Genomic DNA, 25,500 nt, shown 5'->3' with positions numbered 1-25,500 from the left:
GCAGATGTTCTGCATCACACAGCAGGAAGAAAGGGGTTAGTGGGAGATGGTTCCTTTACAAAACATTAACAGGCTTTACCACAGAGAGAACATTCAAAGGAGAGCTCCATGGAAACCAGAGACTAGCAATGACATCATCTGATCCTGCCATCACATCAGATACTGATGATATTTTAATATATCCTCTGGAAAGAGGAAGGAGGACAAGTTGACGTGGAGGTAAAATGAGGAAGCATCGACCACTCGCTGCGGGGATTCCAGTGGACCTGAGGAGCCGTTCTAGAATCATCTTTCTGTCCCACTGAGACCGACTCCATCTAGACTTTAACCTCTAGATCTGAACATTCTCATAGTGTTCATTATCTCCTCTGATTGGTGGAGCCAGTTTTTATCTGAGTCTATCTCTGTGTTGGAACGCCGTTACTGCCACCATATCTGCTCAGAGGGACGGGGTCAAAGGTCAGGACCGGATCGCTGAGTCAATCTTTAACAGCTGGAATCTCTGCTGAATTCACAGCATAGATTGGATGAATCTACTGAAGGTTTTTGATCTAAATGTTTTAGATCTCAGCCTTTTATAATCCTTTATCTTTATATTACGTCCAACATAAAGAAACAGAAGGAGGACAGAAGAGTTTAGGACTCACCTTCCTACACTTCTTGCACCTCTTCTTCCTCTTTACCTTCTTCTCCTCCTTCCTCCTCCTCCTCTCGTCCTCCGCCTCCTCTGACTCCTCTATCAGGGGTTCGTATTTATCAGGGAGGACGCAGAAGTAAACTTCTTTGGAGGTTTTCTGAGCTTTCTTCCCTTCCAGGGGAGCTCCAGCATCTCCCTGCTCTTCTGCTCCCATGCCTTACTCCTCTTGTTTATGTTGCTCCTGCTTTCAGGCTGGAGGACCTTTGAAACGAGGAGGAGTCAGACTTTATTAGCAGCCTTGATCTCCCTGCGCACACAGGAAGCGGAGCTTTGACTGAAGGCAGAGGGGAGCATCAGATTATGGAGGAATGTGGGGAGTCTGGGGCTCCTCTCTGTGCAGCTTTTAATAAACTTCCATTAAAACAAACCACTGAGATAGAAACTTCATCTGATCTGAAACTTTACTTTAAAGGAGAAGTGAAATGGAAACCGTGCTTAACGGTCGAGGTTTTCATTTCAGGAGATTAAAATTAAAACCCTTTCTGTCTTCATCAACCTTTCCTCAGACTTGAGCTGCTGGTCAGAATTCAAACTTCAGAAAGTTCTTTAAATCTGAAATGATTCCATCCTGTTCAATAAATGATCAGTGTTTTTAATTCAGAGTCATTTCCATGTCAATGTGCTTTACTGGAGGCATCCATGTTTGTCAAAGAACACTACTGCCCCCTACTGGTTAGTGACGTCACGGTGCGGTATCGGCTGTTGATCAAGTCCCAGTGCTGTATCTGGTGTTTGTCACAACGCCCTATTATCCAAGTCATCTTGAAAACATTCTTCTTCCAAATGTTGGCTACATATTACGGGTTTTTTCTCTGGCCAGAAGTTCGATGGCAAATCCTCCCTCTTCAAGTTGGCGATCCAACGACCAACCCGTCCGTGGAGGATCAGGAATCAGAAAGGTGGAATAACTCTTTTTTTCACTTTTACCCGATGTATTCTAGCATCCAGCTGCCATGCACGTGGGCATTGTCAGTTTCACTATAGCTCTGGTGAATTTCAATGGTGAAGTCCTCTGGAAATCTTCAATAGTTGTTGTTGATTGCAGATGTGTCTAGTAGTTCCCATTGATTTAGCTTGTAAAGCGGGGAGAATGGCGCTAGGCTTACCGCACCGTGACGTCACTGCTGGAAGATGGCAGGAGGGAGGGGCTACTATATTTGGGCCAAAATGGCCGCTCCCAGACTCAGCGATCGCAATGAAAATGATTCTTTCTAACGTATTAGTTTAAGGTATAAATAATGATCCATTGATTATTCCTTGCTGACTTTTCCTTTAAACATCTACCTGAAACTTATTGGTTTATTACTTTTGGCCAGGACTAAAATCTGGGTTGGACCTTTGGGGACCTGCTGGTCTGGACCTTCACCCTGTCCACTGTCTTGATGCCATGGCATGTTTATTTCTGGTGCATCATTTGAAAAAACAGTTTTATGGGAGATAAGAAACTCTTTGTAAATGTTGTGGAACATATTCTCACCCTGTTTAACTAGATATTCATGGTTTTAACCAATGAAATATCGACCTGATCTGAGACCTTCTTTAGGTTTTTTGTTGTTGTTGTTTTTAACCTTTCCAACATCAGACTTTTACATGTATGGTTGATTCTCTCTCTCCATCTAGAAACCCGTCTGTGATCAAGTTTTATCTCCTTTTCGTAAAGCTTTTCGTAAAGCTTTTTTACAGCCGCTGTTCTGTCAGACCAGCATACCTATAGTCGATACGCAGAGAAATAACTTAAGATACGCTTCAGAAAACACCAAAAAGTAAGTAATTAAATACTTTCTATGTACATGACTAAAGCATCAGCAACAGGTATAGACTTTGGGTATGATAGAACACCAGGATGCTGCAGGGCTAACAGGCTTCTCCCTTTTCCTCCAAACGTGGTTCTTATGGTGACTTTAATGAACATTCATTGGGAATAGAGACGACCCCACCCTCCCCCCAGCCCCGCCGGCCCCCCTTTAATCTGTAAACTGTAATCTGTGGATGCTGACATTGTTGGGATCCGGAGGTTTGCCCACCAGAGGGCGCCAAGGATCCCTTCCTGAGGGCTTGTGCTCACCTGCTACCACCTGTCGCTCATCTGCTCATCAGGGGATCTGTATATAAGGAGGCAGAGGACGTCTCTCCAGTGCCAGAGTGTTTGCCAGTTCTGGTTAGCAAGCCTGAGCCAACCTGCCTGTCTGAATCTCTGACTACCTGAAAACCTGAACCTGATCTGTTTTCTCTTCTCTGCTTCCTAGAATGAACCTGCCTGAAACCAGAAACCCAGAAGAGTTTCTCTGTCTGTTCTCTGAAGAACCCTGGAGATTAATCCCTGTCTAAGACCTGCCTGTCCGCTCTCTGAAGAAACTGGAAGGGAAATTCAAATCAGAACCTGCTAACACTCAAACCAAGCTCTGCCTCCGCCAAGCCCTCTGCCTACCAACAGCCTCTGGACCCTCCTGGTTCCCCCCTTCTGCCGCTCTGCTCAAACTCCTGAACAGGTACAGACCTGCATACTTTCATCCTGCAAATTACCTGGACATCCACTAACTCCTCTGTCCCCCTCTGCAGTGAACCCACTCGTGACCAGTCCTGGATCTGATAACCCCTGGATCTGTTTATTGATTGCGCTCTTACTTCAATAAATCTTTGAACTTTTTCCCAGTCTCTGAGTGTTTCTTTCTGCATGTGGGTTAGGCACCTGAAGCCCAACATGACAGACATTCTCTCAAGCTTCTTGGCTTTTCTTCTCAGGTTGAGTCGTACATTTTACACCAAAACGTCTATTGATCTCTCAGGCCATAAATCTAAAGAACAACATTTTTTACCCATAGACGGTCATCTTAAACTGCCAGGTTGGGAAACATCCCAACCTGGCAACAATGCATGTAAGACGGGAAATCTTAGCTAAAGGCTAACATTTCCCGCAACATCTTTTAGCAAAATATTCTAACATAAATTCACTGAATATAAGAGAAACTTCGTAGTTTGGTTTAAAGAAAGCATTTTAGTTTTATTATAATTTTGTTTGGATTTTACAGTTTAAAGAAATATAAAATGACACCATATGCCAACCATCACACAGATGCATCATTTAGGTAGTTAACGTTGGATTAGTGCTTCAGCTCCTTCAGGTATTTACTGTCACAGGTAGGAGTTTCGGCTGGAGAGGAAATGTTGGGGCCCCTATGATTTAAGGAGGGCCGGCCCTCGCACGCTGACCTTCGGACCAACTTTTTACTCAGGCAGGAAGGAGAACCGCTATTCTTACCCTCAGGCCCCTGTAGAATAATCCAAGGACAGGCTGAGAAGATTAGGGAGGAAAATATGAACCCAACCTGACTTTAAGTCTCTGAACAAAGTCTGAAACAAGAGTCCTGCTTGTCCACATGTGGCTTTTTTATTTAATCCTCATGAGAGAAAATGGACAATGTAGGAATATATCACCAATATGAGCTTTTACAGTCTATAGAAATAAAACCATACCAAAATAACTGCATATTTGAACAGTTTATAAACACAGCAGATCATCTGAGGTTCTGGGGGACAGCTGGGAATAAATACAGATGTGGTGATTTTAAAACGTTTTCAATCAGCTAAGCTAACTACATTTAACCAACAAACCCGGAAGGAAAGTTTTTTTCCGCAGTTTTCCGTTTAGGTCCATGTGTGGGTCTTTGTCGTTAAGTAGTGTGTATCCCAAGAGCTTTACGGTCTCTGGCTTCATGAGGCTTTCTGGGATTTCAATACTTTTTGACCCTGAAGGAAGAAAAAGATCAAGAAAGCAGGTGAGTAAATATACCAACTTATCCCTAAATAAAAACATTCATTAAGTTGGACTCATGTCTGTTAGAAGAACTCAGAACCTGCTACTGATGTTTACAGTGGAGCCTAAAAGTATTCAGTCAGCCACTGATTGTGTAAATTATCCTACTTAGGATAATGTAACTTCCATCATAGGTGCACTTCAACTATAAGAGACAAAATTAGAAAAAAAAATCCAGGAAATCACATTGTAGGATTTTAAAAGTATTTATTTGTAAATTATGGTGGAAAATAAGTATTTGTTCACTAAGAAACCAGCAACAGTTCTGGGTCTAACAGACCTGGAACTAAAGGTCAAACACACTGCAAAAAATATAAATCTCAATAAGTTATTTTTTCTTAAAATAAGTGTGTTTTTCCTTGATTTGAGGAGGTAAGTAAGACACTTTGCCAATGGAACAAGACAATTTCCTTTTAAAATAAGAAAAAACTATTTTATCGTCTTATTTCAAGTAAATATTATCTAACTATCTTATTTTAAGAGTGAAAATACTCATTCCATTGGCAAATCATCTTATTTACCTGCTCAAATTAAGGCTAAATATACTTAATTTAAGCCATTTTTTACTTATTTCTGGATTGTTTTTGCAGTGCAGAAAGGAGAGTTTCCTACAGCAGTTTTATGCACTGGAAAAAATTGAAATCTCAATAAGTTCTTTTTTCTTAAAATAAGTGCATTTTTTTCTTGAATTGTGGAGATAAGTGAGACACTTTGCCAATGGAACAAGACAATTTACATTTAAAATAAGAAATACTTGCTTTGTCGTATTTCAAGAGTATATTATCTAATTATCTAATTTTAAGAATATAAATACTCATTTCATTGGCAAATCATCTTATTTATCTACTCAAATTAAGGGTAAATACATTTAATTTAAGAAATGTTGACTTATTTCTAGATCATTTGCTTTTTTGACAACAGAAAAAAGGGGAAAAAAAGACAGCAAAAGAAGATAAAAGAGGGAAAAAGAAAATAAAAAAGAGAAACAAAAGAAAAGCAAAAAGACAAAAAATACAGAAAAAGAAGATAAAGGGGGGACAAAAAAAGAAAAGAAAAAAGAATAAAAGAAAAAAAGGAAAAAAAAAAGAAAACCAAAAGAAAAAAGAAAAAACAGGAAAAAAAAAAGAAAAAAAGATTAGACAATAAAGGAAAAAAGGGGGGAAAAAAATATTCTCCTGTCTTTTCTCTCTGTGGCTGGTCTAAAATGCTCTAAGTAATGAAAATCAAGAGAATTTTCCCAGCATGCACGGCGCCTCTAGCGATCCCCAACGGTAACATCAGTGTAGTCAAACGTTCTCTCACAGCACACTGGAAAAACCATCTAGAAATAAGTCAAAATTCCTTAAATCAAGTGTATTTACCCTTAATTGAAGTATGTAAATGGGATAGTTTGCCAATGGAATGAGTATTTTTACTCTTAAAATAATATGTTTACATAATATACTCTTGAAATAAGACAATGCAATTGTGATTTCTTATTTTAAGCGTAAATAGTCTTGTTCCATTGGCAAAGTGTCTCTTTTACTTCCTCAATCCAAAAACAAATGCACTTATTTCAAGAAAAAATGGCTCATCTAGATTTCGATTTTTTCCAGTGCATCAGTTGGATTCAATATACCAAAGCATCAACGTCTTCGTTTCTCGGTTGTACACCTTTAATAAAAGATTTATTATTTTTTATTAAATATTTCATTCCATAAAACAATGATCTCTAACTAGCTGCACAGGTCAGTATAGCTGCAGCTCCAGAATGGATTTCCATATCATTATGGTCCGAGCTCCAGAACAACAAGAACCTTGATGGATATCAGTCAGTACCGCTGGCAGACCCCCCCACAGCTGGAACCCCATCGGCCCCGGAGCCGTGAGCCAAACCAGGTAAAAACCACATCTGGGGGGGGCAACGTTTCCCACCTGGAAAGCAGAAAGGACCCGGTGCCTGGACCTCAGATGTACCGCCTTCCCTTTCCAGCCTCAGCAACGCCGCACAGCCTGCTATCCAGAACCGCCATTACCGCACACAGGACTCCAACACTGACCGCCAGCAAACACTCCCAATCCTGTCATCCCCTCTTCAAACAAAAGGTTAGACTCTGGTTTAAACTAATTCAACCACAGAAAACGTTCTGAAAGATAATGAACTTCCAGCGGCTCTGCATCAGATCCAATAACATCTAACATTAAACCAGCGAGCATTGATAAAACCACTAAGACTTGCTATGACAACTAAAATGACACCTTCCTGACTAAATAACTGCGACCGAATGAGGAATTTAGCGTCGTCTGCTATCTAAATGATTTATTTTATGCTACAAACAACCAAATGCTGGACATTTTTTCTTTTGTGATGTATTAAATTTTGTACATACTATCAAATGAGTACATACTATCTATCTGAACCTGCTCCACTGGTTACCTGTGTTACTGGCACCTGTTTAAACCAGTTATCTGTATAAAAGACACCTTTCCACAGCCTCAAACTTCAAACTCAACCATGGCCAAGACCAAAGAGAAGTCGAATGACACCAGGAAGAAAACTGTAGACCTGCGCCAGGCATAGTTGACGCGTACTTATGATAAAAATTAGACCCGTCTCATTATTTGCACAATCAGTGGCTGACTTAATACTTTTTGGCCCCTCTGTAGATTTTTCTGACACATTTTTCTTTACTTTGTTAACCTAAACTACAATAAAAAAATAAATTCAACATTTATGGAAACAGATGATAGCAGCTGTTGGAGAAACCTAAATGAGCGTAATGGAAATAAAGTTAACTGAGGTGTGACCACACATACAGAAAGTTGCTGGCTACTTGAAATGTCATGTAACAGTTTGTTGAAAAGCCTGACAGCTCTGACAGGAAGTGGGCATCCTGTGTGTGTTCGGCTGTGTGTCTTTTCTCTCTCTAGTCTATGTGGAGTGATAACAGGAATTTGGTTTCAGTGGTTTTCATTTGCTCAGCCTCGAGTTTCATTTATGTTCGCTGACCTGAAACGCTGCACCAATCAACTTTATGGGAACTCAAACTTCTCGGTTTTACCGACGCAACAGCCTGACTACGTTCTTCCAAATGTTCGACTGGACGTCGGTTTTTTAAAGATCTTTTTAATTTTCGGAAACAGAGAACTGAGGAACGTCCCGAGACATTTCCTGAAGAACCTCTGAGGTGTAACATTTCCCACACAAGTCTTACTAACCAAAGTTGGGACTTGTGAGAAGCCACCAGGTTCAGAGTTAGGTCAGCAGGACAGTGTAATAAAATGGAAGTCAGCACGCTCCAGGTTGAGGTCATGCTTGGTCCCCAAAGCTGGAGACAAGACCAATGGAAACGTCACCATCGGGTCAACAGAGAAGCAACCAGGTTCCAAACGCAGACAGGTCCAAAACAAGTCCATCCAATTTCAGGACACGGTTGAAACTCTTCAATACTAAAGGGTTAATGTTTCCTTGTTGGCATAAGGAGTTCTACGTCAGCCTGAACACCTAAATTCGACCAATCATATATCAACGGTCATCTGTCAATCAAATGTTTTCGGTCATAGCATCTTGATTCATATGTCGCAGCTAATATACGCAGCGGTTGTTATCAGAATCCTTTCCTTTCCCATTGAGTTGCGTCCCAGTGTTCACGGGGATGGACGTCTGTGTCTTCGGCAGGCGTAGAGCTAACAGAACTGGCAGCGTTGCGAGGCAAGGGCTCAAACATGTACGGCTGGAAGCCTTCTACACCAAACCAAGCTTCTGCCGCCCTGGCGTCCTCTTCCACAACGTCTTCGTCCCCGCTTTCCTCCTCTAAATAAAAAATGGATGACGGAGGAGACCACGACCTCCGACACTAAACTCTCCTCCTCTTGCATGTTTCCGCTGTCCATAGCGTTCCTTGACAGTGTCGTTTGGACAATGCAGGTGAAGTGTCTTGCCCAAGGACACAACAACAAGCCGGGGCTTGAACCATAACCCCTTGAATTTTAGGGCTACTCCTACACCGGACGCCTCTGTTGCCCCTAAAAACCAACTTTAAACAGAGGGGGTGGACTCAGATTTCAGCTTTCAAAAACCTACAATGCAGCGATAGAGTTGATTCCTTCCCGCTATCATTGCAGCTCCAACCCCTTTACAGGAGAACAGAAGACCTCGCCTATTCAGCCAGGACAACTATTCCCTTTAACTACCCCCCTTTCAGAGACATAGACAGGTATGGGGCATTGCAGGCTAACAGAGAAGCCAAACGACCCCCATTCCAAAGGGGGGGACCCGTTCATCCGTTTCTATTTGCATGTTTTCTAAACTAAAACCAGGCTTTGTTGGGCTGCTGGATAAAACCTGGAACTAAACGCTATTTCTGACATTTTGAACTGAAAAAGCTTCCTGGATGGAAGAGAAACATCTTCAAACTTGAAAACAAAGTCCAGTGAATTGTTGTTTTTTTTTACTTTTTGGCAAAAATTAGCCCATCCACAGCTTCAACAAAAGGTTACCAAGTCACAAGTGGGGTGCCAAGACCGGACCAACAGGGATACGTTCTAAGAACAGATGAACAAGTTCATAATCAGTATTGAACCTGGTTCCAAGTCCTTGAGCCAAGTCTTCATAAAACGCTAAGAGTATTGAGCTGAGACAAACTCAAGACCATCCAAGTCAGATGCTAAGACTAGATATATGATTGAGCTCTTTTAAAAAGAAAGACCAAACCCACAGGATTGTTGCGGGATGAACCAAGGAACCAACGCTGGTGTTGGTTCAACAAAACACTGACTGGTATGCAGCCATTGTCTATAACAGGACTGTGTTAGCTTAGCCATGTCCACCCATACAGCTGACATTGCTTATTCTTTGAATATTTATGTAGTAACAATTCCTTTAAATGACTGTAAACCAGAAAAAAGTCCTGTTTCTTACATTTGCTCCAGGTAGACTGACGGTCAGGTCAGTCGGGGTCTTTACACCCAGACTCAGCTTCTTCTTCCATAGGTAATAATATTCCACACACTCGGAGAGGGACTTGGACCGAACCTGAACAGACAAACAGGTCAAACACCTAAAGTGAAAATCAGTTGAACTCCAGGATGTTATTTATCCGAGGTGGAAGATGTGGAAAAGTCATCTCTTTTCCATGCGGGGGGGATTTACCATTAGGCAGTAATAGGCAGTTGCCTATACCATAAAACTCTGTTTACATGTACGGTTAATACAACTATTACTTATTTGTGCACATTAAATATGTTTTTGATAAAGATCCTTTCGCTAAAATGCCATCAAAATGTTTATAATAAGTGTGTCTCAGCCCCCCCCCTTCAGTGTCCACCATATTGGATCAGTCCATTTGCTGCACATGTTCAGAAAGGTCCAAACAGTACGGAGCCCCTAAAGGGACATGGAGGGAAAAAATAAACTTTTGCGAGATCTCGCAAAAAATAAACTTTTACGAGATCTCGCAAAAGTATTGTGGGATCTCGCAAAAAAATTGCGAGATCTCGCAGAAAATAAACTTTTGTGAGATATTGCAAAAGTATTGCGGGATCTCGCAAAACTATTGTGAGTTCCTGCAAAAGTATTGCGGGATCACGCAAAAGTTTATTTTTTGCGAGAACTCGCAAAAGTATTGTGAGATCCTGCAAAAGTATTGTGGGATCTCACAAAAGTATTGCGGGATCTCGCAAAAGTATTACGAGATCTCGCAAAAAATAAACTTTTGCGAGATCCCGCAAAAGTATTGTGAGATCCTGCAAAAGTATTGTGGGATCTCGCAAAACTATTGTGAGTTCCTGCAAAAGTATTGCGGGATCTCGCAAAAGTATTGCGGGATCTCGCAAAAGTATTGCGAGATCCCGCAAAAGTTCTTTTTTTCCCCTCCATGTCCCTTTAGGGGCGCCGTAAAACAGACAGCAGCAAACCATCTGAAAAAAAAAATGCAAAGAGCAGTGTTGCCAACTTAGCGCTTTAGTCGCTATATTTAGCCACTTTTCAGACCCCTCTAGCACTTTGATTTCTAAAAAGCTTCTAGCGCCAAATCTAGAGACTTTTTTTTGCTACTGGAGACTTTGGAGACAACATCTAAAAGCAGCGAACTCTGCTCTCCAGAGCGAGTAGATTGGTAACCCCGCCTCCTGCTCTCCTCTATCTTGTCTGCTGTCATGATTCATGCAGCTATTATTTCATCCAAATGAAAAATGGAGAACAGAGAAGCAGATCATGGCTTGTGTCGTGGGAAAAACTTATTAAACAATTTACTCCCATTAAATCAAAGGAGATCGATGAATTTCACTCAGTCGACACTTTATTTTTATCTTTGCAAAGAGAGAACAGTTCATCATCCGGCCCTTATTGCCCGGTAATCAGCCCTGTTCTGCCTGAGCAGCGTTCGTTCCTTCTTACTTACAGTAATGGAAAGTAGTCAGAGTCAAAACAAATTACAGACACTTTGGTTAAACAGTAACATTTGATGAATAAACCTTGCCTAGCCTTTGCCTAGGGACCCACATTTCCTTGAGAACAGAAATTAGTTTCAGAGCACATGGCATGGAGATGACTTGGTGACTCCACGTCTCCCACCTGGAGCATCAGTTCAAGGTCAGCGTCCTCAGACGGGTGAAGCATCACACTTACAGACTTCTGGATGCTGCTGAAGTCTTTGCGATGGATCTGCAGGGATTTAACCAGCAGCTTCTTCTCGGCCGCGCTCCACCAGACACCTTCAACACGCGACTAATGTTAGTGACACATCTGTTTGCCGTATTTCTGAGCTCATTCATGCGTTACAGAGAGAGTGAGTGTGATGAACAGGTAGAGACTGACCCGTGTGGTTGGATGAGGTTTCAGGATTCATCAGCTTCTCCAACGTCAGCTGAGAGGAAGAACAGATGATTTTTAACAGTCGGCCATGTTTGAACATCAAACAATGACGCCATTAAAGCAGAAGTCAAACACACTCTAATTATTGTCATTTACTGGTGAAACGTGGCGGTTAAATAGAAAACATTACCCTCCCTTTTCCTCTCTGAGGTTTTATTCAGTTCACTTTCATTTTAAAAATCAAAATCATCAACTAGGTGTTAAAATAAACAGAAATATACATATTGCTGCTGTTTTTTTATCTCTTGGTGAAGGTTTTCTTTTTTCTTCTCTTTGGGACTTTCTGATGTGTTTGTGGTTATTTGTGGTTCCTTTGCGGTGCTTTTGTCATTGTTTTATTTCCCTTTATGTCTGTTTGGGTCTTTTTTTGTCTTCTTGATGAGATACAGCATTTTATTTTTATTTTCTCTTTATTTTTGGACAGTTTGGGTCTCTTTGTGTTGTTTTACTTTCTGCAGAGTTTTGTGTGCAAACATCTCTTATTGTTTAGGTCTCTTTTTAATCTCTTTGTGGTTGTTTTTGCATCTTTTTGTGGATTTCATTGTCTGTTTTTGTGTCTCTATCCTCCTTTCTCCAGTTTAACTTATTTTATTGGTTGCTCCTTGTTTTCTGCTATTTAACAGAAGTTTAGACTGTTCCATCTCTACGGGGCCCTGCAGGGCCCTTACAGCTGATCTCTCCTTTATTGCATAATGATCTTCTACATTGCATGTCTTATTTGGATAAAACTCTTATTAAATAAGGTTTTTTAACCCTTTTAACAAACTTGAGTTTTTACCAGGAAGTCTCCCTTGCACTCTGACAGCAGCTGGAGGGCGTACTCTGGACTAGCCTGGGCTCCTGGCACCACACTGGAGCGCGCCAGCAGTAGCAGGGCCTCCACTGAAACGGCAGAATATCCAAACTGTTCAATCATAAGCCAAAAAAAATGCAGCTTCTGTCAGAGTTTTTAGTTTTTATTTACCTCTCTGCTGATTGACGGGATGCTCCAGCTCTTCGTACGGCGTCCACAGCAACAGTGCATTGTGGGAGTCACCTTGGGCATGCTTACTGTCCCGTAACGGAGGGATCTCTGCCTGGAAGTTCTTCCCAAAATTGATCCGCCTGTGATTGACAGCTGACAGTTGGTACGAGACACGCGGAATAAAATGTTTTAGTATTTGAACACGTACGGTTTGAAGTTTCCCGATGCTAGCAATTCAGGTGGAGGATCGGCTGTTACCATGGAAACAGGGTCAGCTAACTCATCTGAGAATCAGAGACACATGTTAACCTCAGATGTCGCCGGCTCAGTCTAAACGTTTAGTCTTTTTTTTTATTAAAATAAAAAATGTAATAATAAAACAAAAAAACAAAAAAATAAATAAACGTTCATTGTTCTTTTATATAAAAAAGTTAAATAATACAGTAACAAATAATGAAAAAATAAAAATAAAAAATAAACTTTCAGCCTTTTTTATTAAAATAAAAAAAAATTATAAAATAAAAAATAATAATAATAATAATACAAAAATATTTTAAAAATATATAGATCAAATTTTTTATAAAAAAACAAATAAATAAATAAACGTTCAGTGTTTTTTATTAAAATAGAAAAATTAAATAATACAATAAAAAATAATAAAAAAAAACAAATAAACTTTCACTCTTTTTTTTATTAAAATAAAAAAAATAATAATAATACAAAAATATTTAAAAAGTATATAAATAAAAAATAAACGTTTTTTAAAATAAAAAATAAATTAATAAAACAAAAGAATAATAATAATAAAATAAATAGAAAAATAAATAAAATGAATAATTAATGTTCAGTCTTTTTTAAAAATAAAATAAACAAATAAACTTTCAGTCTTTTTTTATTAAAATTTAAAAAATAATGAAAAATAATAATAATACAAAAATATTAAAAAATATATATATAAATAAAAAATAAAATGAAAAATAAAAGTTTTTTTTATAAAAAATAAATTAATAAAACAAAAGAATAATAATAATAAAATAAATAGAAAAATAAATAAAATGAAATATAATTAATGTTCAGTCTTTTTAAAAAGTTAAATAATCAAATAAAATAAATAAATAAATATTAAAATAAAATAAAAAAAACACAGTCTTTCCTCAGGACTCACTGTGCAGCTGAATCGTCTCTGCTCTCTGCTGCCTCCCAGTGGTGAGGGAGCAGTACAGCCCTGACCCCGCCCTCTCAGGGCATAGCATCGGAGGGGGGGTGTAGTGATGTAAATTAGCCATGGTAACGTTGTCCCCCGCCTTATGGCCTGCGGGGGCAGCGTCCTCCTCATGCATCAGGCTGCGGTAGAGCACAGCGCCCCCGCTGGCTGGAGTGGAGACGCAGCCTTTCTTCTGTCCTCTGGTTTGGACAGGCACAGAGACGGGCATCACGAGGGACATGGGGCTTTGAGTGGGAGGGGACGTATCCTGAAGACAGCAGGGACAGAGAAACTAAAACTTTTAAAACTGCAGTACTTTATTTTCACCACTAGAGGGCGAGCTTTCCTTAAAGTTAATTGCATTTTTACCAATTACCTTTTGGAATCTATGTTAGAACTATAGAAGCCTATTTTAGTACTTAAAATATGTTCGAATCTTGTAATTACAACCCCTTGTGTTGGAAAAAAGAAAAACTGGGGGACCTTTTTAATCCGTGTCGGGGATCTGAAGCCACTGTGGGAACGCATGTGACCATTTAAAGCTGGAAGGCTCTTAAAGTCGCGGTTACACACGGTGCACAGCAGCCGGCACCTGCTTTAAGACACACAGGAGGAAGTTATGGCCTACTGGAACGTTCATGGCATGAATGGTGCATCAGAAAACATTCAGGGTACCTTGAGTCCAGGACTCCACTGGTTCTTAAAGGCTGCAGCTGTTTCACCTAAAAAAACAGGATAAAATATATTTTAATGCATCTGCTCCATTTTCCCTCCTTTACCTCCAGGATGACATTAAACAGAACGGTAGCCCACCCAGTTCCAGTCCGTTTGCCTCTCAGCCGCTTTCCTCGGCCCTCTTCTTCCTCCTCTTCCCTCCTCCTTGCAGCCCCGCCCGGTAGAACCGCTGCTGGGGGGCCCCCTTTCCTGAGCAGAGAAGCTGGTTTCATGTTGGCAGGCGGTGGCCTCCTCAGCCGCCGGGCTTTGACTCTGCAGGTGGCGTTGGGTTCTCTGGTGAGGAGTTTTCTCTGACGACGGGAAGTAGGCGCCGTGGTCGTTCAGAGAAAGAGCCGAGGACGCGTCTCTGCTCAGCTGTTTGGACGCTTGCTTGGGACAACCCGTCCGGTCCGTCCTGGGATGCATCTGAGGACTGGGACTGGAGACGGTTGGCGTTTGCGGGTAATGGGGACTCGGACCTGGTGTGGTTGGGCTACAGAACGGCTGCTGGGGGATGTTTCCATGGTAACTTTCATGGTAGAACTGGTTGGTGGGGAAGTCCTCCGCAGGGGACGAGCTCCATCTCCCCATGGGATTCCCGGAACCCAAAGGGGGGCATTGCACCTGGGACAGGGTTGGTGACATGGAGTCCCACGCGTGCTGAGCTTGACCTGCCGGGTCGCTGTGCTCAAACACGCCGCCGGCGTGAACGCTGTGAGTGTTATAGGCTTTGGCTGTTCTTTCCACCTCATCCGTGCAGGGGGGGTCGCTGGTGCTGTACTGGTTCTGGAGGTGGATATCCAGCGGGGAGGGCGACCCGTTCTGTTTTCCATCAGAAAAGAAACAAACCGTCAGGGAACAGCGCCGGCTCTGCTGGATCAGGGCGGCGGTGACTCTTACCTGGTAGGAGAAGCCGCTTCCGTTGAGATAGCAGGAAAGATCCGAGGACTCCTCGCATTTGTCCCAGTCGACATAATCCAACTCCGGATCGGGGTTCTGGTTGTAGAGGAAGTGCTGCGGTTGGGGGTGGAGGTGAGGGGAGGCGACCTGAGGAGAGCCAAGGTGATAGGAGGAGCTGACGGGGGCTGAGGGGAGGTGAGGGGAGGTTATCTGGGACGGATAGAACAGCTGGGAGGGGGACACCTCCATATGCGGTGAAAGGTGGGGGGATGTAATCTGATGCGTGGAGGTAATCTGGGATTGAGGAAACTGAAAGGAGGAGGCCTGGGTCCGAAGTCCGAGGTTCGGGGAGCTAACCTGGCACATGACAGGAGGGGTATTCTGAGGGGAGTATATAGGGGAGGTCACCTAGTAAAGAAACACATTTAAAAACTGGTTAAAAGAGTCAAATCTGTGGTAAATATTAATATGATGCAGTAGAAATAGAAACCTTGGCTGGAGAGGGGCTCCCATGGCTCCTGAACAAGGAGGTGGAGAAGGGGGGGAGCGAGTGGGAGCGAGAGGACTGCTGGACGATGGAAGGAGGGGACGCTGCCGGGAACGTCCACAGGTCGGACATGTTTTCATGCGCACACAGAGCTGCGTGTCCCGAGGATACGTCTGGATAGAAACATGGTTATAAGTGCAGCAGGAGAGACGGCATCCTCAGAATCTAAGGAGGAAAAAAAGACATTTTAGGCAAAACTGTCCGCACTGGAAAAACCATCTAGAAATAAGTAAACATTGCTTAAATTAAGCATAGTTATCCTTAATTTCAGCAGGTAAATGAGGTAGTTTGCAAATGAAATTAGTATTTTTACTTTACTAAAATAGGATAATTAGATATAAAATAAAAATGTCTTATTGACTTATAACTAATCTAGATTTGGATTTTTTTCATTCCTGATCTATCTCTATAGTTCTGCTGCTATAGGCTTAGACTGCTGGAGGACATAGGGACCCCTTTTTCCTTTTTCTATGTCTGCTTCTGTCTCCTTGAACCCCAGTGGGCCTCAGCAGATGGCCGCTCACACTGAGCCTGGTTCTGCTGGAGGTTTCTTCCTGTTCAAAGGGAGTTTTTCCTCTCCACTGTCGCTACAAGCATGCTTAGTGTGAGGGATTGCTGAAGAGTCAATGAGTCGATGCAATCAGCTGGTTTTCCTTAGATAGAAAACTTTGAATCAATCTGACTGGATGATCTGGTGAACTGGAAAGTGACCTGAGATGACATGATGTGAATTGGAGCTATAGAAATAAACTGAATAGAATTGGATCTAAAGCCTTAACTGGGTCATACAAGCAATGAAGCAACGTCAGAGAAAACAACACGTCTCCTCAACGATGTACTAGACTGATAACGTCAGATTGATCAGTTATTGCTTCTAAATGTGCTTTAATGAGACGTCTGTGCGACCAAAGCCGCCGCCGCCAGGCTGACTAAGCTCTACGCCCGAGAAGCTCCAGCCCATCTTCCACTGCCAGCTCATCCTTGACGCCTTCGGCAAACCTCAGCCTACGTTTGGCTCTTCCTCTACACCCACCTGAAGAGTAGACCCCCCCACCCCCCAGCAGCTTCACCACAGGGTTTCACTCTGCCTCTTCAGCCACGCAGCCTAACCTCCACTCAGTCCATCTAACCTGCTAGATTAGTCATTTTTTTCTTAAAATAAGTATATGTGTTATTATTTCAATTGCATTTTATCAAATTAAAAGTAAAAACACGAATTCCATTGGCAATTTACCTCTTTTACTCAAATTAAGGGTAAATAAACTTAATTTGAGAAATGTTGACTCTTTTTTTAGATCGTTTTTCCAGTGAACAGACCAGATGAAGCTACTATGAGAAAAAGCAGAGAGAGCAGAACGTTAGAGATTGAACTAACAGATTCTGCAGAGTGGGAGAATAGAGATAGAATGAAGCAGAATGATGAAAAAGGGGTCCCTATGTCCTCCAGCAGTCTAAGCCTATAGCAGCAGAACTATAGAGATAGATCAGGATAACCTGAGCCAAACATTTTTTATAAGGTCCACATTTGCACTGCAAAAATAAATAAATAATACTAAGCCTTTTTTTTCCTAAAATAAGTGCATTTTTTCTAGAATTGGGCAGACATTTTACAAATGGAACACAACAATTTACATTTAAACAAGAAAAAAATAATTGCATTGTCTTCTTTCAAGTGCATTTTATCTAATAATCTTATTTTAAGAGTAAAAATACTCATTTCACTGGCAAACTATCTCATTTATCTACTCAAATTAAGGGTAAATACCCTCAATTTAAGGATTTTTTCTTTATTTCCAGATCGCTTTTGCAGTCTGCTTCTGTCTCCTTGAACCCCAGTGGGCCTCAGCAGATGGCCGCTCACACTGAGCCTGGTTCTGCTGGAGGTTTCTTCCTGTTCAAAGGGAGTTTTTCCTCTCCACTGTCGCTACAAGCATGCTTAGTGTGAGGGATTGCTGAAGAGTCAATGAGTCGATGCAATCAGCTGGTTTTCCTTAGAAAGAAAACTTTGAATCAATCTGACTGGATGATCTGAAAAATATTGATTCCACTGGCAACTTGATGCATTTGAAAAAAGACAACGCAATTGTGTTTTCTTATTTTTAGTGTAAATTATCTTGTTCCATTGGCAAAATGTCTCTTTTATCTCCTCAATTCAAGAACAAATGCACTTATCTTAAGTAAAAATGACTTATCTAGGTTTAGATTTTTTCCAGTGCTCATATGGAAACATAAAGAGGCTTCAGATAAGGACGTCTGACGCTCGTTTCATTTCTCTAAGAACAGATACGTGTCAATAATTAGTTGTAATCTGATTTAATCAACGGAAGGTAATGAGTTTTATCAGAAAAGAAAACACATTTAACCTGCAATTTTTAAAATAGGGTAAATAAATTAAAAAATTCGCCGCCAAAGGATTAAATATTACAGCTTTTCTGAATCCCAGAGGGCGCCATGCAGTGAAGGAAAGCATCTAATAAAGTAAAAACCCGTTCCAGTCCATGTTTCTAACATCTAGCTACAGTAAGCAGGCTTTATCAGAGCAGATCTATATTAGAACTGATGTGCGGACCACACAGAGCTGCATGTGTCTGAATGACTAAGTTTGAATGTGTGATAACAGGACAGCACTAAGTATTCACACCCTAAATGATCAACTCTGCTTCCTTCTCTGCAACAATTTGAAGGTTTTTCTTAAAAACCAGAAACTACAATTCAATTAAAAACCTGTAAAAAAAATTTATTTTGTTTTTAACATGTTTAGGATTTCTTTTGACTTGTTTTGAACAATTAAAAACTTCTGCAAGTAAGAAATGTGTAAAGGAAAATATACTTATGAGGTTTTAAATCAACTTTTTGTGTCTTTTTTTGGTTACATTTTATAAACATTCAATTAAACCATAAAACATGTTGACTAAACAGCCCTTTAAATACATATATTTATAAATAACTCCACATATATAAAAAGATCTAATAAGCTAAGAGTAAATGATAACACTTGGAACAGACACAGAGTTTAAATTTAAAGTGAAAATGTCTCACCTGAAACATCCCCGACTTCGACTGACTGACTTCGACTCATTGTGTGTGAGTCTGGTTTTGAGTGTTTGCGTGTTGTCAGGAAGTGGTCACATGTTCTTCCTCTCTCTGGTCGACTCATTAGACTCCGAGCTTCTTCCTCATTATGATGACTTTAAAGATCGGCCGGCTTATAAATAGAAACTTCAATACAAGCGACGTTAAAAGAGGAAAAAAAAATCAAGCTCACTTTGATTATTGACTCTATTTATCTATTGAATGTAACAATAGAACAGAATAATTCTATTCAGTGTATTTCTATAGCTCCAATTCACATCAAGTCATCTCAGGTCACTTTCCAGTTCAACCAGATCATCCAGTCAGATTGATTCAAAGTTTTCTATCTGAGGAAAACCAGCTGATTGCATCGACTCATTGACTCTTCAGCAATCCCTCACACTAAGCATGCTTGTAGCGACAGTGGAGAGGAAAAACTCCCTTTGAACAGGAAGAAACCTCCAGCAGAACCAGGCTCAGTGTGAGCGGCCATCTGCTGAGGCCCACTGGGGTTCAAGGAGACAGAAGCAGACATAGAAAAAGAAGCATAGATACAAAAGGCAACTGTCAACCAGCTCCACAGGCGGCCCCGTCCAGGAAACACACAGCCAGGCAGACGAGCTCCGAGCCAGCTCCCATGTCAGAGGATGAAGAGAGCACATCCAGTTAGTCACAGTCAGAGAAACAGGACTACACTGGAAAACAGGCCAAGCTCCAACATCTAGAAACAAAGGTGTTGATGGCAGCAGCACAGCTGATATTTCTCTCCAGGATGGAGTCACAGCCAAACAGGAACAGACCAGATGAAGCTACTATGAGAAAAAGCAGAGAGAGCAGAACGTTAGAGATTGAACTAACAGATTCTGCAGAGTGGGAGAATAGAGATAGAATGAAGCAGAATGATGAAAAAGGGGTCCCTATGTCCTCCAGCAGTCTAACCCTATAGCAGCAGAACTATAGAGATAGAATGAAGCAGAATGATGAAAAAGGGGTCCCTATGTCCTCCAGCAGTCTAAGCCTATAGCAGCATAAATATAAAGATAGCACAGGATAACCTGAGCCACTCTAACTATAAACTATATGAAAAAGGAAAGTTTGAAGCCTTCCCCTAAAAGTAGACAGGCTTCTTTAACAAAGTAAAACAAATCTGTAATCATATTTGAGAAAATCTATGCTATGTGACACAATGAAGGGTGTTACACTTCAAAAAATCCCAAAAAGGAATATTGCGAGTTTTAAGGTCTTTGATGTAACGAAGATGTCCCTCTCTGCTCAGGTTTCAGAACGTTACGAGAGCAGCAACCTGCTGACAGCGCTGCCCTCCTCCTTCCTGGAGCCTCTGCTGTCCTTCACCCTGATGGAGGATCCAGAGATCCGCCTCCTGGTTCTGTCCATCCTCACCTCGCTCACTGATCGTCACAAGAATGATGAAAAAGGGGTCCCTATGTCCTCCAGCAACCTAAGCCTATAGCAGCATAACTATAGAGATAGCTCAGGATAGAATAGAATTCAACTTTATTGTCATCACACTGTCACAAGTACAAAGCAACAAAATATAGTTTGCATCTACCCTGAAGTGCTATACAGGATATAAATATTTATATACTTGTGCACAGAGACTATGTATGTATTGACTATAAATTGTATATATAAGCAGAGAGTAAATGTAAGAGGCTATAAAATAAATATGAAAACTTTATCCAGATTATATAAACCATATATACATATGCAAACATATTGAAATAAATATACATTTAGACACATTCTGACATATATGCATGTGTCAGTGAGTCTGTTCACTCATAAGTGGGCCTGTGTGTGCGCGGCAATGTATATGTCTGGATGTGTGTGTGGTTAAAGGGGGGGATTATTCAGAGCCTAATCATTTATACTACATAAATATAATTAAGAAACAAGGTTTTTTATTGTGAAATAAATAAAAATCATATTAATACATCACAAAAAGACGGATAATAAAAACAACAACGAAAAGACTTTGCCAAGCAGAACTGCTAGCCGTTCACATGTTGGTCCAACCCGGAAACTTCACAGCGACGGACTTAGCGGAAGTTCCAAATTTAAAGACGACCTTGTATTTCAGAATAAAAGCACAAACTCGTCTCTGTCGTTATTTGGGTGCAAATATGCAAGTGAATACAGTTTAAATGTTCAATAATATATTATTAGTCAGTTAAGGTAATAGGTCGCTTGAATTGAAGGGTAGGGTATGTGGGCAAAAATAAAATAAAAGCTGAAATTATCCCCAAATATTCACAGTAAATTTACGCTTTCTTAGTGTAAAAAATGAAACTTTGAACATAAATCTATCCATTAAATTATAATTAACGAACAGCTCCTTATTTCGCATGTATGGTGAATAAAGAAGGATTGAAATAAGGATTATAAAACATTATCAGACTTGAATTAAATAATAAGATCTTTAAAAGATCTTGCCAAAAATATGAATGAAATATGAATGATGACTTTATTCTTGTAATTTTACGACTTTATTCTCAAAATATAAGGGAAAAAATCTCTAGTTTCCCATTAGTTTCTTTCTTTTCTATTATGGCGGATTTAAGCTGCATACTGCCACCTACTGGACATGAGTGTGTAGCAACATAATTTTATCCATCAAATTATATATATTTTTATTTTGTATTCTGAAGATTTTTTTTCCCTTCATCTGTAAATATCCTTTATGTTTCCTTCATTTCCTATTATTCCTTTAAGATTTAGCGCGTCATGGGTTGACCTTTATTTTGAAGGGTTGGAGCGGAAGTGGCTAAGCTAGGAGGCTAACCTGTCCGCAGGCAGCGACTCTCAGCTTCAGGTCAGCGTCTGATTAAACTGTTATGGCTTCTGTTCCAGTTTGTCTTTTCATACAGTGAATGTATTAAAAATATTTGTAATTTTCTTAATAAAAAGTAATTTAAAAAACAAGCTTTACGCTAATTATGGCTAAACGATTTAGCCGAAAATAAGAATTGAGATTATATTAGACCAGAGCTGGGTTATTAATGAATTAAATCAGTTTATTTCTATAGCGCCAATAAAAAACACAAGTCATCTCAAGGCAATTAACCAGATGAAGCTACTATGAGAAAAAGCAGAGAGAGCAGAACGTTAGAGATTGAACTAATAGATTCTGCAGAGAATAGAGATAGAATGAAGCAGAATGATGAAAAAGGGGTCCCTATGTCCTCCAGCAGTCTAAGCCTATAGCAGCATAACTATAGAGATAGATCAGGATAACCTGAGCCACTCTAACTAGAAGCTTTATCAAAAAGGAAACTATATTAGTTGATGAATATTTCAATAATCAATGAATCCGATTAATTGTTTCCACTCTAGTTCAGTGCAGTGCAAATAAATATGGTGCCAAATGCAGCAGAACATTGATGTGTTCTATTTAGACAGATTTTGTTGCATTTGCAATATAATAAAAGTTTAACAAAATGCAATTTTCAAATCTCCATAAGAAGAGAAAGAGTTTCTCACTGCAGCCTTTAAGGTGATGCAAAGAAAGAAGGTTTCATGCTTTATTTGCTTACGCTGAAATCAAACTTGGTTAAATTGTGATTTTATTGCCAATGCAAATATTACCCAGCTTTAATGCTGGAGATCAGAGAAGGCGGAGCTTGTGACGTTTGAAATAACCGAATAATTAAACGTTTATGTTTATAAAAGCACAGTAAATTGAATATTTTAGGTTTGATTTTGTTCTCTTTGCCACAGATTATTCCTTTGCTTTGATCTAATCATTTAAGTTGACCAAACTGAGCTGTTGTGTTTGTAATCTGATTCCAGACGATAATGAAGCAGGAGCTCTGAGTGATGCTGTTCCACCTCAGAAGGAGGTTTCACCTCCTTGGAGCTGGAACCGGAGTCCAGCAGGCCTGGACCAGCTCCAGCTGCCTCTTCATGGACCCTCCCAGCTGCCGTAGTCCTGGGCTCGTCCTCCAGTCTCAGTCCACCGACGTGTACCAGAACCTGGCCCTGGAGGATTGGATCGACGGCCATGTTGACCTGCAGCGGCGCAGCATCCTCCTGCTGTGGAGGAACCGGCCCGCCGTCGTCATCGGACGCCACCAGAACCCGTGGGCAGAGTGCGACCTGCCGGCCATGAGGAGGAGGAACGTCGCTCTGGCCCGGAGGCGCAGCGGCGGCGGGACGGTCTACCACGACCTGGGGAACCTTAACCTGACCTTCTTCACTTCCAAGAAAGCGTACGACCGTCGGAGGAACCTGAAGGTGATCAGCGAGGCTCTGAGGAGGGTCCGCCCGGAGCTGGACGTCCAGGCCACGGACAGATTGGATTTATTGCTGAACGGACGCTACAAGATCTCAGGTAGGCGGAAGCCCTCAGAGACCCCGCCCCCTGCAGGATGACATCATTATTGTTTCTGTTTGGGTTTTTCTGCAGGGACTGCATCCAGAGTCAGCAGGAAGTCCTCCTACCACCACTGTACGCTGCTGCACTCTGCCGATCGCTCCGCCCTCTCCTCGTTGCTCCGCCCCTCCTGTCCGGGGATACACAGCAACGCCACCCCCAGCGTCCCCTCACCTGTTGCCAACCTGACTGAGCATGCGCCCTCCTTAAAGTGGGAGGAGCTACTAGAGGCTGTGGTGCAGCAATATAACTCAGGTGCTTCAATTTCCTGTTATACGGAAGAGGATTAGGGTCACTGGAAAAAATTTATAAAAGGGAACTGATTTTCCAGTTTAGGAAAAAAAATCAGAACTCTGACTTTAATCTCAGAATTCTGACTTTTATCTCAGAATTCTGACTTTTTTCCTCAGAATTCTGACTTTCTGACTTTTTTCCTCAGAATTCTGACTTTTTTCCTCAGAATTCTGACTTTAATCTCAGAATTCTGACTTTAATCTCAGAATTCTGACTTTTTTCCTCAGAATTCTGACTTTTTTCCTCAGAATTCTGAGGAAAAAAGTCAGAATTCTGAGATTAAAGTCAGAATTCTGACTTTAATCTCAGAATTCTGACTTTATTTTATTGATGTTCTTCTGTCTTTCCCCTCAGAGTTTGGCCTCATATCTCCATCCAGGCTCGTCCACCCAGCCGATGAGTCCCTGTTTCCCGGTGTTGGCAAAATGGAAGCAGAGTTACGCAGCTGGGAGTGGACGTTCGGGAAAACCCCGAAATTCCGGGTGGAGACACAGCTGGAACTGAGGGACGGCCAGGCGGCCGCTGGCTGCTCTGCTGAGCTACACATGGACGTGAAACATGGGTTGGTGGAGAGCTGCAGGCTGGACGTCCCGGGGGACTGGCTTCCTGTGAGGCTCAGCAGATCGACGGGCGAGGTTCTGCTGGGAGAACGCTTCTGTCCTCACAGGGCGGCTGCGGCGCTCGCCGCGCTCCTGCGGTCTGAGAGCGGACAGCTGCAGGGACGGCTGAGGAACCTCTGTGAGGCCCTGCTTGCTGTGATGGGTTAAAGCAGGGGGAATGCTGCCCCCTACAGGAAGCCATGAGGATTACAGAAGACTGAATCCAAAGAGGCTCTGCTTAATCTGGACTTTAAAGTCTGTTTGTTGTTTTTTAAAGGAATTAAAATGAACAGCAATAAAGATTAAAGGGTATTTATATTTTCCGTTACTTAACCAGACCTTATTCTTTGCTGCTTTATTTTATTGAGAAAAAGATAAAAGTAAAGTGCAGATTTGTTTGATCATAAAGGCCAGCTTTACATAACAGAAGAGGATTAGGGCCATTGAAAAAAACATGTTAATTGATTTTTAAATATTTCATTTTAATCTGGAAAAAAAGTCAGAATTCTGACTTTAATCTCAGAATTCTGACAGCTTACAAATATGTTAGCATCCAGCCGTAGCCATGTCTGTTTCAGAGACTAGCTCTCTTGTTTTAATCACCTTCTGCTCTTCCATTAATCAAACAGCATCACCAGGGACGGAAAAAGTCGCCTAATTTCATCATTTTCCACCAATGTGTTCCTGTTTCTCTCAAAAAAATGAAGCTGAGAGCTCCACATCTCTGCCTTCATGGAGCCCATTAAGATCCACAATTCTCAGATTAAAGTCAGAATTCTGAGATTAAAGTCTAAATTCCGGAAAAAGTGAGAATTAAACTTAGACCTCTTAGATTAAAGTCAGAATTATGAGATTAAAGTCAGAATTCTAAAAAAAAAAAATTAGAATTTTGAGATTAAACCCAGCCCTCTTAGATTAAAGTCAGAATTTTTAGATTAAAGTCTGAATTCTGGAAAAAAAAGTGAAAATTCTGAGATTAAAGTCAGAACTCTTAGAAAAAAGTCCAAATTCTGACCTGTTTCGCATATAAAACTCAAATAAAATTCAAAGATCAGTAAACTTTTTTTATTTTTTCCAGTGGCCCCCATCTTCTTCTGTGTTTCATACAGGCATTACACTCTTTTATTTTAGTAAAACCAAATATGTATGTAAGTCCCTTTATTGTCCCACTATGGGAGAAATCCACTCTCTGCATTTAACCCCTCCCTCTGGGGAGCAGTGGGCTGCCACTGTGCAGCGCCCAGGGAGCAATCAGGGGTTAAAGGTCTTGCTCAGGGACCCAGAGTACTTGGATACTTACAGCCTTCTCAGTTACCACTAGGCCACCTCTCCTCAAATAACTACAGATAATAACTACAGATTGGAATGTTCTATGTGAAATTACATTACAGGGCAGTTCAACTTAAATACTACTTCTTTTGTTATTAAAAATGTTTAAATTCTATTGTT

The 25,500-nt window shown here is 41.0% G+C and overlaps 2 protein-coding genes across 4 annotated transcripts; one reads left to right on the top strand and one right to left on the bottom strand.

The window, feature by feature from the left end:
- Positions 1-4,074: 4,074 nt before the first annotated feature.
- On the bottom strand, positions 4,075-18,865 carry LOC119771604 (transcriptional-regulating factor 1-like). 3 transcript variants are annotated; one of them, XM_038267695.1, is made up of 14 exons: positions 18,733-18,865; positions 15,637-15,858; positions 15,147-15,554; positions 14,346-15,068; positions 14,208-14,254; positions 14,016-14,127; positions 13,494-13,800; positions 12,537-12,612; positions 12,329-12,468; positions 12,143-12,246; positions 11,308-11,356; positions 11,119-11,204; positions 9,412-9,525; positions 4,075-4,444 (listed from the first exon to the last, which is right to left on the bottom strand). In XM_038267695.1, exons 2-14 carry the CDS (start codon positions 15,763-15,765, stop codon positions 4,409-4,411), a joined length of 2,331 nt encoding a protein of 776 aa, XP_038123623.1. In that variant the 5' UTR covers positions 15,766-15,858; positions 18,733-18,865; the 3' UTR covers positions 4,075-4,408. The 3 variants fall into 3 exon arrangements, with proteins under 3 accessions (XP_038123623.1, XP_038123621.1, XP_038123622.1); XM_038267693.1 differs by having other exon boundaries at positions 15,637-15,806; positions 18,733-18,851; XM_038267694.1 differs by having other exon boundaries at positions 14,016-14,124; positions 15,637-15,806; positions 18,733-18,851.
- Positions 18,866-21,508: 2,643 nt separating this feature from the next.
- Positions 21,509-24,379, top strand: lipt1 (lipoyltransferase 1). Its single transcript, XM_038267717.1, has 4 exons — positions 21,509-21,598; positions 22,576-23,116; positions 23,192-23,413; positions 23,807-24,379. Exons 2-4 carry the CDS (start codon positions 22,603-22,605, stop codon positions 24,217-24,219), a joined length of 1,149 nt encoding a protein of 382 aa, XP_038123645.1. The 5' UTR covers positions 21,509-21,598; positions 22,576-22,602; the 3' UTR covers positions 24,220-24,379.
- Positions 24,380-25,500: the final 1,121 nt, after the last annotated feature.

This window comes from Cyprinodon tularosa, unplaced genomic scaffold (genome assembly GCF_016077235.1).
Source record: "Cyprinodon tularosa strain WSP-4 unplaced genomic scaffold, ASM1607723v1 ctg681, whole genome shotgun sequence".
Taxonomy (NCBI): Eukaryota; Metazoa; Chordata; class Actinopteri; order Cyprinodontiformes; family Cyprinodontidae; genus Cyprinodon; species Cyprinodon tularosa.
Note: the sequence above shows the minus strand (reverse complement) of the source record. Positions and strands in the feature narration are given on the sequence as shown.